At 41.6% G+C, this 19,795-nt stretch overlaps 1 protein-coding gene across 4 annotated transcripts in view; it reads left to right on the plus strand.

Annotated features, from left to right (window-relative positions):
* The window catches only part of LOC132818958 (procollagen galactosyltransferase 2-like), a 187,623-nt gene that overhangs the window by 152,867 nt on the left and 14,961 nt on the right, over positions 1-19,795 (plus strand). For all 4 annotated transcript variants that reach the window (XM_060830126.1, XM_060830124.1, XM_060830125.1 and 1 more), the window contains 4 exons: positions 4,472-4,548; positions 8,183-8,289; positions 11,910-12,042; positions 15,216-15,343. In XM_060830126.1, coding sequence (XP_060686109.1) covers positions 4,472-4,548; positions 8,183-8,289; positions 11,910-12,042; positions 15,216-15,343 — 445 coding nt within the window. The remainder of the gene's footprint in view (positions 1-4,471; positions 4,549-8,182; positions 8,290-11,909; positions 12,043-15,215; positions 15,344-19,795) is intronic.

The following is a 19,795-nucleotide window of genomic DNA, read 5'->3' on the forward strand; positions in this document are numbered from 1 at the left end:
GGAATTTCCTGAAGGCTTAAACCCATTACAGAGATTTAACAACTTCACTAAGTGATTGCTGGGTCTCTTGCTGAGATATTTGTATCATCGATAGTCACAGGTGAGGTGCCGGAAGACTGGAGGTTGGCTAATGTGGTGCCACTGTTTAAGAAGAGTGGTAAGAACAAGCCAGGGAACTATAGACCAGTGAGCCTGATATCAGTGGTGGGCAAGTTGTTGGAGGGAATCCTGAGGAAGAGGATGTACATGTATTTGGAAAAGCAAGGACTCATTAGGGATACTCAACATGGCTTTGAACATGGGAAATCATGTCTCACAAACTTGATTGAGTTTTTTGAGGAAGTAACAAAGAGGATTGATGAGGGCAGAGCAGTAGATGTGATCTATATGGACTTCAGTAAGGCGTTCGACAAGACTCCCCATGGGAGACTGATTAGCAAGGTTAGATCTCACGGAATACAGGGAGAACTAACCATTTGGATACAAAACTGGCTCAAAGGTAGAAGACAGAGGGTGGTAGTGGAGGGTTGTTTTTCAGACTGGAGGCCTGTGACCAGTGGAGTGCCACAAGGATTGGTGCTGGGTCCTCTACTTTTTGTCATTTACATAAATGATTTGCATACAAGCATAAGAGGTACAGTTAGTATGTTTGCAGATGACACCAAAATTGGAGGTGTAGTGGACAGCGAAGAGGCTTACCTCAGATTACAACAGGATCTGGACCAGATGGGCCAATGGGCTGAGAAGTGGCAGATGGAGTTTAATTCAGATAAATGCTAGGTGCTGCATTTTGGGAAAGCAAATCTTAGCAGCACTAATACATTTAACGGTAAGGTCCTAGGGTGTGTTGCTGAACAAAGAGACCTTGGAGTGCAGATTCATAGCTCTTTGAAAGTGGAGTCGCAGGTAGATAGGATAGTGAAGAAGGTGTTTGGTATGCTTTCCTTTATTGGTCACAGTATTGAGTGCAGGAGTTGGGAGGTCATGTTGCGGCTGTACAGGACATTGGTTAGGCCACTGTTGGAATATTGCATACATTTCTGGTCTCCTTCCTATCAGAAAGATGTTGTGGAACTTGAAAGGGTTCAGAAAAGATTTACAAGGATGTTGCTAGGGTTGGAGGATCTGAGCTACATGGAGAGGCTGAACACGCTGGGGCTGTTTTCCCTGGAGTGTCGGAGGCTGAGGGGTGACCTTATAGAAGTTTACAAAATTATGGAGCATGGATAGGGTAAATAGACAATGTTTTTCCCATGGGTTCGGGAGTCCAGAACTAGAGGGCATAGGGTTAGGGTGAGAGGGGCAAAATAAAAAAGACCTAATGGGCAACATTTTCACGCATAGGGTGGTACGGGTATGGAATGAGCTGCCAGAGGAGTGGTGGAGGATGGTACAATTGCAACATCTAAGAGGCATTTGGATGGGTATATGAATAGGAAGGGTTTGGAGGGATATGGGCCGGGTGCTGACAGGTGGGACTAAATTTGGTTGGGATATCTGGTCGGCATGGATGGGTTGGACCAAAGGGTCTGTTTCCATGTTGTAAATCTCTATGACTCTATAACTCTATTTATGCTGCAAATAAGAAGTAGGGTGGCACGGTGGCTCATTGGTTAGCACTCCTGCCTCACAGCACCAGGGCCCCGGGTTTGATTCCCGCCTCGGGCGACTGTCTGTGTGGAGTTTGCACCTTCTCCCTGTGTCTGTGTGGGTTTCCTCTGGGTGCTTCGGTTTCCTCCCACAATCCAAAGATGTGCAAGTCAGGTGAATTGGCCGTGCTAAATTGCCCTGTCGTGTTAGGTGCATTAATCAAGGGTAAAAATAGGGTAGGGGAATGAGGCTGGGTGGGTTACTCTTCGGAGGGTTGGTGTGAACTTGTTGGGCCGAAGGGCCTGTTTCCATACTGTGGGAAATCAAATCTAATCATGTAGCAAACTCATAACAACAGAGAAGCTCGAATTTCACATTTATTACAGCTTTTAGCACATCTTGATGATTAGTACAAACTAATGAGGTGGCAGTGTTTATAGTGCTAACAGTAAATTTGCATACATTCACATGATTCTTCAAGTTTAGATTTAATCATTTTCATATTAACTTTCTCTGCATCCCTGTAAACTTGAGGACACTGGTGCTGAGCTACAAAGGTAGCTAAGGGGCATAGCTACTAGGACTTCCCTCTGGTGCCTTGTTGAAGTTGTCTGTATTTTTGTGTTGGACTTGACAGTGGGTTTACTAAATTAATGGACCTTGACAATAATGAAACATATTGGAGCCATAGGTAAGGCCATTCAATGATTGGCAAATAAAATTCACTGACACACGTTTGATTCTTTAAATTTGTCATGTATCCATCGAGGCTAGAAGGGGAAATGGGAATATTTCTGTGAAGCAAGAGCCATTCTGACATTGTAAGGTTCATCACCTTTTCCTTCAAGAAAATTTGTCTATAAACTAACACTATCAAGCTACCTGGTTAACTTGAAGCTTTCCCTGACCAGCCAATATTACACATCATTAATTGCTTCATTCTGCCAAATTTTCATTTCAAGATTTACCTATGTAACGTTTTAATAGGCAGAAGTCGTTTTCTTACAAGGAGATGCCCTTCTCAACAGGATTGCAACAGGCTGCGGGTTGTTGAAGTGGAAAGGTGGAGACTTGTAGCTGTCCTGGTGGCTATAAGTGCAACTTCATTTGTGTTGGCATGAAATAGAACACTGATCTCCTTAGGACTGGCTCTGGGATGTGGCATTGAAAGCTTGTATAAAACCAACGCAGATTTACCTATATCTAGGAAGAGTTTGGAGGGATATGGGCCGGGTGCTGGCAGGTGGGACTAGATTGGGTTGGGATATCTGGTCAGGTTGGACCGAAGGGTCTGTTTCCATGCTGTACATTTCTATGACTCTATATCTGTCACAAAGAGCCACAGTGTAGTATATACATACAGCCATTTGAAATTGGATTACTTTTATGTTAAGTAATTATTTGAATTAAACAAAGTAGGAACAGCATGGAATTTACAGCACAGTAAAAAAGCCATTTTATCCAGCCAGTATGCCAATCTTGACTTGGACCAACTTAACTTCTTCATCGAACTCTATCTGTACACCCTCCTACTGTTTTCTCCTTCATGTACATCTCTAGCTTCCCCTTCAACCTCTCTAAACCCATTACCACTGTGACACCTTGTGGTAGAAAGTTCCACATTCCACCAAATCCAGAATTTTTTCTCAAATTCCCTACTGGATATATTTGTGACCATGATATAATTATGGCTTTTTGTTTGAGACTCTTTTCAATGTTAGAAAGAAGTGCAATTTTCAGACAGTAGCGTAAACAACTTAGGGGTGTAAATGGGAAACAGACAATTAAATGGAAGTGAAGTTGCTGATTACTTTTGTTTCCAGGATTTCTACCTCTTTATTCCCATTTGTTACATTTCCCACTCGCATTCTCAGTGGAACACTGCAAAATTCCCAGCTAAAGAATAAAGACCATTTCAACAAATTGCCCCAATTTAAAAGAAAGTTTGTTTTTTAACCATGTATTTTTCTGCTCTGTAACCTTTTGCCCACAAGGATGCAAGGCACACGTGCTGGCTTCATTTATATAAATATTCCAATGAATTTTTTTTTTTAAATTGGCAATGGCAGTAAAAAATACAATTTGAAAGCAGCTCTGAATCAGACCTCTGAAGAAGGTTATTATTTCAATGCAACTGTATGAATGAAATTCCTTTTTAAATTGGAATGCAATGTATGTGACATATCAAAAGTAGTAGTTACATTGGGAATGCAGTCAGGTATGGGCTTGTTATTTGTATTTTTAAAGAGGGAACTGATCATGTGACATTTAACTCTGGATTTGTTTTTGACAATTTGTTTGCATCAGATTTGTAACATGCTTCTACGTGTTTTCAGGACAATGAGCCTCATTTACTTTCCCCTTGCAGACTAGATAGTTTGCGACCTAACACAAAGGCTAGGCAAAGACCACAACAAAGGACCCAAAGTCAGAAATTGAACGAATGACCAGTTGCCTTGTCTTTGGTGGCTGGGATTGAAGGAGGACTTTCCCTGAGATTTTGCTTTCAAATCATTGTCATACCTGGTCAAGTCTGATTCCATTCTATAATGTCAACCTGTCCATCATTATTGCCTCAGGCGACCTCATGCACAAAAACAAAAGAGGCAATCTATCAGTCAAGATATGTAGGTGTATAAAGCATTGACAGAACTGCACCCAGGGTTGAGGCAGCTTTAATAAATATTGTCATTTGAATTCATATGCAGTTACTTTTCTATTCTGCTCATTTCCTGATTTGTATTTTCTATGAATTACCACAGTTATATTCAGTTTCAATCAAATCACAATGAATCCCCAATCATTTATAAAAAGGGGGGCACTAAATTTGCTTGGTAAACACAGGCATTCTACAATGTTGAGTTTTTTTTTTGTTTTTCAGTTAACCATCCTCCCATAGAGCCTTCCAGTAATGTTTCCACACCTGTAAAACACCTGGACAAGATGGGATTTGACGAGGTGAGAGAACGAGGCAATACATTTATTGGTGAACTAGTCAGGAACTACTATCAAAGTGCAAAACCGAAATACCACGAATAGTTAGAATGAAGACTGCCAATTTATTTAAGATTGATCTTTGCTGCAGCAAGTAAGAATTCAATTAGTAGGATGCATCCAAATCAGATTCAACATAATAGTTTTTTATTAAGAATTAATTTATGGGTTAACCTCTCTGTTCCACAATTATAAGGATCTTCTAGGGTGTAATGGAATTGGAATTTTCATTTTCCGTTGTGTTGGTTTAACTTGATCATCCGAATTGATTTAGCAATAGTAATACAGTGACGATAGTACCAAAGACAATGTTGACATAAGTGGAATGTTAATTTTGCATTTCATTGAAAATTGTGGTTATAGGAGGGGAAGGCTATCTGTAAAAGAATTGATTTTATAAATTAGCAAACATGCTGCTCTCTGTTATCAGGTAATAAAGTTATGCTGGAACTGATTTAACTTTGAAATGTCCTAGAACCTATTGCATAAAAGTAGTGGTAGTTTATTGTACTAGCAAGACAGAAGCTTTCTATTTCATTATAAATGTCTACAATAACAAACCTTTTTGAAGGTTTGAGAATCACTATTAATGGATCTCTCTCTCTCAAAGTGGATCAGCTACTTGCTGGGGTGAAACTTTACGATTGCTTCCAGTTATTCTGCTCTTCAGTTCAGCTGATTCTTCAATCTTGTCAATTTTTTCCATAGGACATCCCTTCTGAAACACCCAAGATCACTACAGTGCAAGCAATTAAAGGATAGCATTTTTAGAAATCCTATTTTTACTTAGTCTGTCTCTTGGTGGTTGTACCAAATGGGTCCTGTTGATACATGTTAAATCCCTGTTAGTTGAAGGTAACTAGGTAAATAGATGTTGGGTGTTGATTAGCTGATTATATTTAGATGTGCAAAGAAAGTGCTAGTTGGCAGTCGGGGTAGTTGGATGTAAGCTCTTTGGAAAGATATAAACATCCTCCAGAAAGGCATTCTAGCTTTTGCACATTGGCTCCATCATGACTGAGGAAGACTTGCTCCCGCTCCAGTTCAATGGATTCTAAGATGGCTAATGAGTCAATTGCCACAATCTGCAGATTTTGATGCATGCAGGACAGGGGTCACTCGAAGGGTTTAGTAGCTGGGATGTTTGCAGGTTTGTGTTCTCTCTCCATCGCCTTGACTTCAGCTCTTGACAGTCTCTACATGTGTTCAGTAATTTCCTGAATGAGATTTCTCTAAGCCTATGAATTGGACCACTTCAGAAATACTTTGAAGACCCCCGCCCTGAAACATTTCTGCTATCCTCACAGAGTTCCACATAGTGCAGTTACTTTGGGAATCTGGGGGTGGGCTTATGAAAGACATGTCTTCCCCCAGCTGATTTAGTTTTGAGTAATTATTATTTAATTAATTATTATTCATTATTGCTGAGTTTGTTTGCTTGGGAGAGGATATTGCTTTTTGATTGTGTTTCCTATCACTCAATGTGGTGTTATAAATAGAAAAGTGTGCAAAGAATTTAATTGGCTCCTGATAATTGTGCAAGTTGAAAATGAATTTGATTGATTTTATAATCAGAATCAGTTCATTAATTTTAAGGGCCTCATTAATTAACTGGTTCATTTCTGAATGCAATCCAAGTTGTTTGCTTAACAGCAGTTCATTCAGATTGCATCCAGATCTGACCCTGAGCTCTTTTTAACAGTATTAACTGATGAAGCATTTTCCTTACATTGCTATCCAATCTCCCTCTAGTGAAACTACCTTCATAAAATCAGAATGGGTGAAAGTCTATCACATTAGTCACAACTGAAAGTGTCACAAAAGCAAATCATGCAAAACTCTCAACTTAATTGCCTTGAACCTCAATGGCAACAAGTAATTGCTCAATGAGGAATGTGGGAAATAGCATCTTTAAAGTGTTTTTAAAAAAGTGCTACTAAGTCAGGCATTTTCTGCAGGATTCTCCTGATCTGGCTTCTCCCATCTTGGATTTTCTAAATATGTTGTTAACCTGCAATGATTCCGAAGTATAAACTGCTCTTGCCCCCAGGGCGCGCCTTTTCACAACAGATAGCCTCTATGCCTTAAAATTACAATCTGGTTAAATCCAACTATTGCCAAGTGGCATGAGTGTGACTCAGGGCAGCTTGCTTTCTGACATGCTCTTGTACCCTGGCAATAGCTCAGCACCTCCTACAACAATTATGATACTCGGAAAGCTACAAATAAAATCCCATATCAGACTACTCTGTGGTACAGGGCCTAGGGTTTTCAACATACTGTACTGCCTTCCACTACCCTTCCTGTGGACTCTCATTCACTTGTCTGAACTAATTGAAACCTAATTGAAGTACTGTACATTCTAATCTTCACTGCATGCTGTATGATGTACTGTACATTTTTTCCACTTGAATGGCCTTCCCCTGGTCACAGTGTAGATGGTATTGGGATCAGAATTTAAACAGTCAGTTGCCGATCCATCGTTGCCACCTCATTCTACTCCAGAACCACACCATGCCAACAATAGTGCGGGGATAAAGCTTATCATAACTGATGACTCCTGGATGAGGATAAAATATTGGATGCCACCAGCAAATAGATAATAATGTCAAATTGGTTTCTCAAGTTTTTGCATGATAAATTAATTTATTTTTGTCTGCATTCCATTGGAGATGGTGTGAGTGTCACTGGACTAGTAATTCAGAGACATAGATTCAAATCCCACATAGCAACTGTTGAAATTTTAAGTCCAATTAACAAAACTGGAACTGAAAGGTTGTCTTAGTAATGGTGACTGTAAGGTTATCATTGGCGTAAATATCCATCTGGTTTATTAGTATTCTTTAGAAAAGGAAATCTGTCATCCCTACCTGGCCTGGCCTACGTGTGACCCCAGTTCACAGTAATGTCCTTGACTCCCAACCACCCTCTGAAAAGGCTAAGCAAGCCACTCATTTTAAGGGAAAACGACAAATGATGAATTTGACAGGAGCATAAGGATAATGAAAAGAAGGTGTACCCCATCCCATATTAGACGACTAAAAATTGCAGGGCTTAATTGGCAAGAATTGCATGATATATGCCTTAATTTATTAATTCTTGCAGTATTGCATTAATCCCATTTAGACAACCATTAATGGAGTATTGCAATACTTCCACCGACTCACCAATTGACAGACTATTGTGTTAATACATTGGCACATTGATCGATGAGAATATGGATGCTGGGAAGAACCGCCCACCCTTTGAGCAGTACCTGCACCATGGAATATTTTATGTTCAGCTAAAAGATGAAAATTCTATGATTTGGAATCATGACTACTTAAGCATTTGCCAGCAAGGGCTTAGTGCAAATGTGTTATGAGAACTGATGTTATTAAATGTTGACCCCCCCCAATCTATTTCTGTAGGTTCGTTCTCAAAAGAAAAAGCAAAGCAGATATTGAATGTAGGTGGTTTACTGGTCTGTTTAGAAAAAAACTCCAAATGTGCTTCACTGAAGAGACAAATAACCAGCAATATATAAAAGCCTTTAGACGAGCTAACAAGCAATGCCTGGTCATTGATCATAATCAAGTTAATGTGAACCTGTGCTTAGATCTTCATGATAAATCTCAAGCGCAGAACGGACAGAAGACAACGAATGCTGCGTACACTTTATGAACAGGACATTGAAGTCAAAGTGGTGGATGCTGTGGATGGGAAGTAAGTACTGATCCTGAAGAAAATAATACATAATAACCCTGTATAGATTTTGTTGACCTATTAAAATGTGAAATCCTATTGCTTTTCTTCAGGATGCAGTTTTTTTTTGGGTAACATTTTATTTTATGGTGAACATTGGGGTAGAAGATTCTGATGTCTGCTTCACTTGACTGGGATCCTATATTCATTTGGATGGATGTCAATGTGTCAAAGCTGTGAGCCAGCCTCCCAATGAAACCCGGGGCATGTGGGCCTGCATGCTGTGAGTTAAAGTTTCCAATACAGTCATCTAAACATGCAGAATCAACCCCGCCTTGTCGATATGCCATCGTAATTTTAAGGGCTGAACTCTCCAGCACAACCCCGTCAGAGTATTCTGAGCAGGTTTACATGTGAGGGCCCCCGAATTGGACATCTGTGTGCTCATATGGGAAGCCAGTGCACACATCCATAGAATCCTTACAGTGTGGAAACAAGTCCACACCGACCCTCCGAACAGCATCACACCCAGATCCATCCCCCTACCCTTTTCCCTGTAACCTGCATTTCCTATGGCTAACACACCTAACCGATACGCATCCCTGCATCCCTGCACACTATGGGCAACTTAGCATCACCAGTCCACCTAACGTGAAACGTGGGAGGAAACCAGGTCAACTGGCAGAAACCCACGGAGACACAGGGAGAATGTGCAAAGTTCACACAGATAGTCGCCCAAGGCTGGAATCGGACCCAGGCCCTGACACGCTGAGGAAATCAGTGCTAACCACTGAGCCAACATAATGGGTGGCTGGGTTGAGTGCAACCCCACATCACCCCCTCCCTCCCCTGGCAGTGGGGGACTCTAGCTGATTTCTATCCAGTGCAAAGGGAACGGCCGAACTAGGGGAAGCATGAGATCCCAGCCAGGAAGGGCATCAGCAAGGTCCAGTCTGACTCCAGCCCAACTGACAGAGGCAAGCACTGCTGGAGAAGAGGGGAGATCTGAGGGCAGCCCAAAATGGCCTCCTTTTTCAATGGTAAGGGGGATGACAAAGTGGGGACCCTGGGGTGGGAGGGTTGGATGGTTGGGCCTCTGGGCTGGCCCTGAACCGGCCCCCTACCACCACCTCGTGGACGCCATGGTGGACGCACACACACACACACACACCCCCCCCCCCCACTACCCCCATGCAGCCAGGTACCACATTCTGGGCCCTGCTCCAGTCAGACGTTGACCCCATAGAACCCGTGGTTCCCAATACAGCAGGGGGTCGCCCACCCCCATCCCCCACACGCCGTTTTGTAGAGTGGGGTTGCTTGGCTCCTCACTGGGCTTGCCTTGCCTCCCGTTGTGAAGCAGTTCGCATGCTGTTGTGGCACCCGGCTGCGGGCAAAGTAGTTTTTGCACTGGGGCCTCCCTTGACACGCAGTCTGCGTGTTCCTGTCGTATCCGACTCCGGCGGAAAGTCATTTCAAGGAAGAAGGACAACAATCGAGGAGCGACCATTGGAGGTTTCCAACTGCCTTTCTTGTCCCCCACCTACAAACTCTGTACCTGTCACCATGGAGCCTGGAAAATTTTGCACCAAATCCCCACTGACATTCTTCATCCCTGGAACCATTTCATTGATCTTATTTTTGCCCTCTGCGCTCTTTCTAAGGCCTTCATCTCACTTGAAAGTGCAGTGCCCAGAGTTAGACACAGTGCTTCCCTTGAAGCTGAAATGGTACAGGTTCATCATAATTCCTTGCTCTGGATTTTCAGATGGCAAGACAATTGTTGTTCCCTGTGTAGTTGGGAATTGCACTTGGAGATCCTAATAAATCCCTAGGAATTGTTAAAGAAGTTGAAGATTTTGCTGAGCAGTTCCCCTACCCCCAGAATCTTCTGAAACTATGCATTTAAATCAGAGAATTAAAGGCTGTTCGGAATAGTTACTCAGAAAAAGTTAGTCTATTAAATACATTAGACTAACTCCTGAGTACCTGTTCACCAAATCCCATACTTACTCAAACAACCACAAGCCTACCTTCCCCAGACCACATATAACCTTCAAAACCTGACCTATCCCCCACTGACACCAAGGACCCAAACCCAACCCCCCAACTAACCAACCCATTACACTCCTCCCCCCTACTCCTGTTTCATTGTCCGACCCCTGTCAATGCCAGTGCCATCACTGCCATTCTTAACCCATTGGACCTGAGTCTACCCAAGAATCCTGACCTATCCTAAACCCTTCATCACTTATAGTGCTTGCCATCTTGTACCCTTGTATCTTGCCCAGCTGGCACACCCCCACACCATCAACCCATCTACTTGCCTTACCCCCACCTCCAGCACCCTAACGTTACATTAATCTTATGTACTCCCCACAGCAGCTGTCAAAATGGTCTTTAAGTTGTGGAATACATCAGCTGACTGCTTTGAAAACGGGTTTGGTTTGTCTTTCTTTCAATATTTCCGTGTAGCGAGATGAAATAACTCCAGAGGCCAGTATCCCATCACCAAGTCACTCTTTATTCACACATGAACAGTCCTTGACTCTAGCCCTGCCTCTTCAGAGTGTCAGATTCTCCGTCCCTCCTGTTTATGTCTGTCAGTCAGTGCTCCCTAATTGGGGCTGTTAACTTGGTCCAATCAGGAAACTCATATTCTGCGATGTCCAACTGGCTGACCTCGTTGCAATCACGACACAAGAGAACTGTTGGAATAGAAGTATGATTATGCATTTCTAAAGGAGCCCAGAGCAGAATATCCTGTCAGAAAAGTGGAGCTCCTTTCTTATCTAAACAAAGGAAGGGCTGGAATATCAATCTATGTAACATGCTAATTTCTTCGAAAATCCACTACTTCACTTTTGTGCTTTATGCTTGTACTTAGCCCAGGATCTGTGTACTTAGCCCAGGATCTGTGTACTTAGCCCAGGATCTGTGTACCTAGCCCAGGATCTGTATACTTCAACTGATTTTGAAATATATTCTATCTTCAGTGACTCATGTACATGTGCCCTACTGCATGCATTATCAAGCTATGGTTTTGTCTTATTTGCTTCTCCTCTGTTTTCCTCCCAAGATGAATCTGTGCATCAAATTTCACCTTGTATGTCCACTGCCCTGTCTGTGTTCTCTTGGCATTTAACACTACCCTCCTGTCGGTTCACAGATCTTGCGAGTTTTGCATCATAGATAGGTTGTGCTCTGTACACAAGTCAAAATCATTAATATATGTCAGCAGAAGAAGTGGTCCTGACACTGAGGCCCAGGGGCTCTACTGTGTACCATCCTCTAGTCTGAGATGGGAGAGATAGTAGCTTTGGTCCTGACTCCATATTGAATAAGCAGGGTTTATGCTGCAATGAATTGACAATGCTATCAGCTCAGAACAAGGATTTTAAACAGTGATCCACATGCCTTCAAACCCTATATTGCAACGTAAGATTGATAAGATTAATGCCATACCTTGTGTGGAACATTATACAATGCAAGTGGGACTTAATATTGACAGGAAAACTTACAGGTTCACTAGTCATTCCAGGTTATTTCACACCATGAAGGGGTCATTCCACATCAGTTTTTAACCTCCCTCCAACTCAGAAATAGGACATAATAATGTGACAGATGTTTTGTATTGACAGAGCCCTCAACACAAGCCATCTGAAAGCTCTTAACATTGAAATGTTACCAGGGTATCATGACCCTTACTCAGGCAGAATACTGACACGGGGAGAGATAGGCTGCTTCCTGAGCCATTATTATATCTGGAAAGAGGTAAGAAAATTGATCCTAATGCACTTGTTCACCTATTTACAAGTGTTTGTAGGTGCATTGCTACTTGGAGTATGTTTGTCTTGCTACAACGATTTCATTACAGTTCTGAGAATGTTTCAACACTTGAGGGAAATGCAAACGGATGTCTTGGATGTAAAACACTACAGATGCTGGAAATTTAAAATTACAATTGAAACAAGCCTGAAACTTTCAGCAGATTGGGCAGCATCTGAGGGGATAGAAACAGAGTTAGCATTTCAGGTTAATGGCCCTTCAACAGATCAGAAGAGAAAGTGATTTTGAGTGTAAAATTTCTTAAATTTCTGTTTCTTTTTCATGTTGCCTGAAAGATTAACGCTGTTTCTCTCCAGTTGCCACCAGATCAGCTAATTTTTTTTTTCTCACTGGTTTTTGGTCTTAATATTGGCATATTTTACACAGAACCATAATTTCAGAAATTAAATCCTTGCTTAGTATTTATTTAGTAGAGAGTGAGCCTTTGAATGTTATCCCTAAAGAGTGTTGCCCCTCTCCTTCGTTGTGCCTCTTGTGCCATCTCTGATGGAGATGGGGAGTTGTCCTGCTCCAGTTATTCTGGTGTATTCAGTCACACAACAACCAGCTTTATATCCACAATAACCCAGAATCAATTAATAGATATGAGGCAGGGTGCTTCCCTTTCATATTTGTAGTAAGTTATATAGAAGAGGAATAGACCCGTTCATTGAAACTTCCTTCTGACCCACACATGGGTAAAAGAGTGTCTAATCTGTGTCCTTAGCTATTGATTATTGATACCTATGAGGATGCTCCCATGCAGAGGTCCACTATTCCTCCTAGAAGTACATGGAATGATCAAAGATTAGCTATTCCCAATGGCAATCTGGTACACTTTCTAAGGGAGTAATATCCGAGAGATGCTGGCAGAGGATTAGGCCTGGATGCTCAACCAGGCCCAGTCTGCCTCACATGGCAGTGGATATTACAGATCAGAGTGTCTCTTTTACTCATGCTTGCATTAGAAGGAAATTTCCATGAAAGGGAGCATTGCTACTGTGAATAGCTTTATGCAAATAGTGATAGGGATACACCATGCCTCAAACCTGCCAATTGATTCTTTTTATGCTGGATTATCCTGGAATACAGTGCAGATCATTGTGTAACTGAATCCACCAGAATAAGGGGAGCAGTACAGCTCCCCATCTCTATTAGAGGTGGCATGGGGGTATCAATCGATTAATGTGTTTCCTCTTCAGTAAAATTCTACCATCATTTTTTCCAGTCTTTTGAATAATAACTTTGCTACCCATTGTGACAGATTGTAACTTTAAAGCTGTTGTGTACATTGCAAATGTTAATTCTTTAAATCCCATCGATCAATTAATTATTAAATAGTCTTATCAGCAACCTGTCACTCCATTTGAGAGTGCATCCTGGACCTCCCTTTATAATTATTCATGACTTCTTGGATTAATAGAAAATGAACATCAGTTGTTCACCATTTTATAAAGCGGCTACATGCATACCAATGTTTTCAATTTCAATCTGAATCTCTGAGCTAGCATCTAATATGTATTCATTTTAAATACTAGCACAGTATAGTGACTAAATAAAAGCCAAAATGGAATAAGATATCATCTCTCCATATTAGAATAAAACCATTTCTTGTTTGCGATAATACATCTGTGTATTAATCAGGAAATGTTGTACAGATTTGCCAATCTCCCTAGACCATATAGTAACTCCTCAGTCATAATAACTTGCCTGATTTACAATAGTCCAGTTGACAAAACATGACATGAGTTATACATCACCAGATGTGAGCAATCAGCAATTATTTTCCTGTGCCTGGTGTACAATTAGCTGTCCCTTTTGACAGTGTTGGACAAAGTATCCATCTTCACACACGTTCAAGATTGATGTACAATGAATATCACGCTTTGCATTTTATATAGCAGGTTTTGGCAAATCACCACTGATCTCAGGCATAAACATCACAGGGAATCTGTGGTGGAAAACACAAACTGTTTAACAAAGTTTCTTTAACAAAGAAAATAGCGCCACCTATGCAGAGATCAACGAACTGCTTTTAACTCACAAATGTTTAGGTAGAATTTTAAATTTGATCTGTGCAAAGGTGAATTGCTCCTATAGAAAACTTAGATATATATCTGTGCTGTAACCACTTTCCAGTTGACAGTTACTACTTCAGTTATTTAATTGGGAAATTAAGCATACGGTACTTTGCACATTGAAATGTTCTGGCTTTAGTAAAAATGCTTAGTTTACAGCTGATTTGCATCTCAATTTACTTGTATCTTAAATCTAAGGTCTTCTGCCCTTGCTATCACATGCTCAACAGCAGAGTACTGCATGTTAATAATGTGCTCATCACTAAACCAATCAATGTGTAAACCCTGTATATACACACACACATGCGCGCGCGCACACACACACACACACACATTTATAAACATACTCACATTTCTGGCACCTGAACCTGACCATTTCTGCCCCTCTCCTCTAAAAGGTGGGTGATTTTGACTGGCTAGCTACTGAGCTAGTTCTATTCCAAACCACGACTGCCCTCCTTCACTCACACTCTCCCATCATGGACCCAGCTGCTTTTTCAACTGCAGGACAGCATTGATCCCTTTTAGATCCCTCTGGAGTGGCCAAGACCTCTGAGCAGCTGCTCGATATTAATGGAGTCAGCAGCACCAGCCAGAGTGCAATTGTGGTCTAACCCAAACAGTCATTGTGGAGGAGTCTCCACTGACTAAACCAAATTCTGTCTAGCCACTGACAAAGGCTATTCCTTGACTCTGTAACTGGCTAACTAACGAAATAAGTCAGATTTCGTTCATCCACCTTGGTTCTGTAATCCTTGTCAAGCAAAAATCAGTCAATCATAACCTTGAATTTTTTAAATGTCTCTCAGCATCAGTGGCTTTCTGTGAGAAAGTTCTAGATTTCAACAAGCTGTTGTATAAAGTAACAATTCCTGATTTCATCACCGAGTAGCCTAGCATTGATTTTAAGGCTATGCTCCATGTTTTAGACTCTTCCACTAGCGAAAATAATTTATCTCGATCTACCCTAGAGATAAATATCTTAAACACTTCAACTCAGTGCAACAGAACAGTTTTAAATGTTCTGTCCCTGTCATGCAGGTCATTGACCGAGGGTTGCAGAACGTTCTTGTCCTGGAGGATGACAATAGGTTTCAGCCACATTTTCGAAGAAGGATGACAAAGCTAATGGAAGATATTGAGGATAACCAGCTGGACTGGGACCTGATGTGAGTCTGAATGTGCGACAAGTGATTAGAAGCTCAAGGTAGAATCCTATCCATCTGAGATATGGTGGGGAAGGTGGCAGAAAGGGAAGATAAATCTGGTGTGATAGCATCGGAAAAATACCTGCCATCTTCCACAGCAATTACAGAGCTGGTGGGAAAGCCCAAATTTCACCACTGGCTCACTGTCAAGTGAGGATCTTAAGTGGTTCAGTTCTGACCACTGCACTGCATTGCCAAGGGTAATTCCATTCCCACTGAATGAGAACAGGATCAGCCTGTCCAAATGGCAAACAGTTTGGAGGGGTGTGGGAGCAATCCATTGATCTGGCGCTATCAAGGGATAATCAGGGGTCATGGATGGGGAGCAAGGTGTCATCACTGTGAAACATCACATTGCCCTTGCCTTTGACCTCTACAATCTTTGACCCTCCTTTCAGCCCACATTCCATGATGCCCTGCTCTCATCTCCATCCCATTATTTCTTGTTTGCAGTGTGGTGGGAGATGGTGAGGAGAGGCACTTGGCGTGTCACATGTATTATGGCACCTGTCACCACGCGAAAAAAAATCCTATATTTCCAATCTTAAAATTGAACATTGCAGAATCCTTCTGTTTCATCTCTGTTTCCTGAATTAGATTTTCACAAGAACCTGCAATGTGAGAACTCGGACTCAGTTTGCTGATTTAAACTGGGAATAGAACAATTTTCAACCTGCAGCTTCTGGGGTCGCTGTGAGGCAGCAAGCTGGGCATTAGTCTCTCAGGCCTTAAAGCGCTGATCCCAATAGAGCCTTCATTAAATAATGAAGTTGGAATCACATTATATTAGCTATAAAGAAAGTTCACATTCTACAAATAACGGTCTAAATTCTTCAATCGTGTTAAAGCCCATTCTTGTTGATCTTTCAAAGAACAATGAACCTGCACTCCAAGGTCTCGTTGTTCATCAACACTCCCTAGGACCTTACCATTAGGTGTGTAAGTCCTGCTAAGATTTGCTTTCCCAAAATACAGCACCTCACCTTTATCTAAATTAAACCCCATCTGCCACTCCTCAGCTCATTGGTCTATCTGATTAAGAACCCATTGTAATCTGAGGTAACCTTCTTGGCTGTCCACTACACCTCCAATTTTGGTGTCATCAGCAAACTTACTAACTGTACCTCTTATGTTCACATCCAAATCATTTATATAAATGATGAAAAGTAGTGGACCCAGCACCGATCCTTGTGGCACTCCACTGGTCACAGGCCTCCAGTCTGAAAAACAACCCGCCGCCGCCACCACCCTCTGTCAGTTCTGTTATAACACGTTTCTTCAATGCAAATTGGCTTTAATGTGATTGAAAAATTTTGACCAGTATTTGTAGAACATGAACTTTCCTTATAGCCAATATAACGTGATTCCAGCCCCATTAGTGTAAATGGCGTTGCTCTTGCACAATTTTCTTATAATGCGAGGTTGCAAGAGAATGGGACTATCGTGTTACATCAGAACCAACCTGTACTCTAAAATAGATGGAAAGTCAGATTGTGAGAGGGATACAAATAGTTTGCAGAGATATATTGATAAGCTAAGTAGGTGGACAAAAAAAAATCGCCATTGAAGTATAATGTGTGACAATGTGAAATTCTTCATTTTGGAAGAAAGAACAAATGAACAGAATGTTATTTAGCTGCAGAGAAATAACAGAAAGCTACAACACAGGGACTTGGAAATACTTGTGTACGTAACACAAAAAGCTAGCACACAGGTCAACAAAAAAAATCAGGAAGACTAATAGAATGTTGATCCTTCAAGAGCTTTGGAATTTAAGAGTGGGGAAGTCTTGCTACAACTGCATAAGGTGCTGGTGAGACCCCATCTGGAGTATAAGAACAAAGAAAAGAATAAAGAACAATACAATACAGGAACAGGCCCTTCAGCCCTCCAAAACAGTGCTGACACTTGTTGCCCTTCTGTACTAAAACTGTCTTCACTTACAGGATCGTTATCCCTCTATTCCCCTCCTATCTATTCCTTCATCCAGGTGCTTCTTGAATCGTTTTATTATGTCTGCTTCCACCAGCTCCTCTGGCAGCACATTTCAGGCACTTATCACCCTTTGCATGGAAACACTTGCCTTGCACATCTCTTTTAAACCTCCCTAAGCTATGCACCTTGAACCTGTGTACCCTAGTAGTTGACCCCTTCTCTCTTGGTAAACATCCTGGTAAACTTCTTATGTACCCTCTCCAATGCATCCACATCCTTCTGGTAGTATGGTGACCAGAACTGTATGCAAAATTCCAAATGTAGCCTAACTAAACTTCTGTAAAGCTGCAGCATAACTTGCCTAGCCTAATGATCAATGCCCCTTCCAGTGAAGGTAAGCGTGCCATAGGCCTTTTTACTACCTTATCTATCTGTGCTGCCCCTTTCATGATCCACCTACCTATCAATACTCCTAACGGTTCTGCCATTCACTGTAAAGTTTCCACCCATACTTGACCTACAAAATGCATCAACTCCATCTGCTATTTTTTCTGCCCATGCCTCCAACTGATTTGTATCCTCTGACAATCCTCCTCGCTATCTGCAACTCCATCAATCTTTGTATCATCCACAAACTTACTAATTAGACCAGCCATGTTTTCCTTCAAATCATTTATGTGGACCACGAACAGCAAAAGTCCCCGCATTGTTACCTGTGGAACACCAGTCGTCACAACCCTCCAATCCGAAAAGCATCCTTCCACCGCTTCCTTCTGTCTTCTATGACTAAGTCAATTCTGTATCCACCTTGCCAGTTCACCCCTGATACCAACCCGGTACCTTTTGTACCAGTCTGTCATGAGGAACTTTGTCAAAGACTTTACTGAAGTCCATGTAGACAACATCAACTGCTTTTCCCTCATCAATCATCTTTGTCACCTTCTCAAAAAAACTTGACTAAGGTAGTGAAGCATGACCTCCCCACACAAAACCATGCTGTCCATAGCTAATTGGTCCATTTGCTTCTAAATGCTTATCAATGTTATCATTTTCTAATAATTCCCTACCATCAATATGAGGCTCACAAGCCTGTAATTTCCTGGATTATTCCTGCTTCCCTTCTTAAACATTGGCTGTTCTCCAGTCTTCTGGCACATCACCTGTGGCCAAAGAGAAGACAAAGATGTCTGTAAGTGCTCCAGCAATTTGTTCTTTTGCCTCCCTCAGTATTCTGGGATAGATCCCATCATGACTCAGGGACTTATCTAACTTAATACTTTTTAAGATACACAACACCATTTTTTTAATAGCAACTTGGCTTAGAAATTTGACACTCTCTTCTCTGAGATCATCCTCCACCGATTCCTTTTCTTTGGTGAATACTGACGCAAAGTATTCATTGAGGACCTACCCTACCTCCCCTGGCTCCACACATGGATTCCATCCTTTGAGTGGGGCACCCCTTTTCATAGCTACCCTCTTGCTTTTTATATGTGGATAAAAAGTCTTAAGATTCTCCTTAATCCTGTTTGTTAATAGCTCTTTCTAATTCTGTGTTTAAATTCTTTCCTACTTATGTACTTTCAGGGCTTCTTCAGTTCCCATCACCCTAGTCCTTGCATATGCTTCCTTTTTCCTTTTGACTAAAGTCATAACATCCCTGGTCATCCAAGGTTCATGTAACTTTCCATACCTATGCTTCATTCTCGCTCCTAAACTCTTATCAACTGCCATTTGAAATCTGATGTGGATTTATCTCAAACAGCAGCCTCTAATCAAAATTCTCCATTTCTTGCCTAATTTCATTGTAGTTCACCTAACCCCAATTTAACACCTCCACCCGAGGACTGCGTTATGTCCGTCCATGAGTATCTTAAAACCCACAGTTTTATGGTCACTACTCCTGAAATGCTCTTCACTGAAACTCCACTAACCTGGATGAGCTCATTTCTCAAAGCCAGGTCCAGTATAACCCCTTCCCTGATTGGGCTATTTAAATACTGTGCCAAGAAACCCCCCCCCCGAATGGTCCTTACAAATTCTGCCCCAAGGCCCTTACACAAAGTGAATTCCAGTTAAAATCACCCACCACAACAACTCTGCTGTTTTTATATCTTTCCAAAATCTATCTACTTATTCTCTCCTCTGTCCCTCTCTGGCTGTTGAGAGGCCTGTAGTATGTATCCCCAGCATTGTGATTTCACCTTTCCTATTCCTGAGTTCTACCCATATTGTGTCTCTGCATCAGTCTGCCGACATATCCTCCCTCAGTACAGCTGTGAGATACTCCTTTACCAGGAATGCAACTCCCCCACCCCATTTACATCTCTATCACACCTGAAACATCTAAGAGCTAAGAAACATCCTGTACCTCTTTGAGCCAAGTCTCTGCGATTGCAATAAAATTATGGTTCTCTGTTCATCTATCTTACCTATTAGACTTCTCGCATTGAAACACCTGCATTTCCGATCACATCT

Source organism: Hemiscyllium ocellatum, chromosome 9 (assembly GCF_020745735.1).
Source record: "Hemiscyllium ocellatum isolate sHemOce1 chromosome 9, sHemOce1.pat.X.cur, whole genome shotgun sequence".
Taxonomy (NCBI): Eukaryota; Metazoa; Chordata; class Chondrichthyes; order Orectolobiformes; family Hemiscylliidae; genus Hemiscyllium; species Hemiscyllium ocellatum.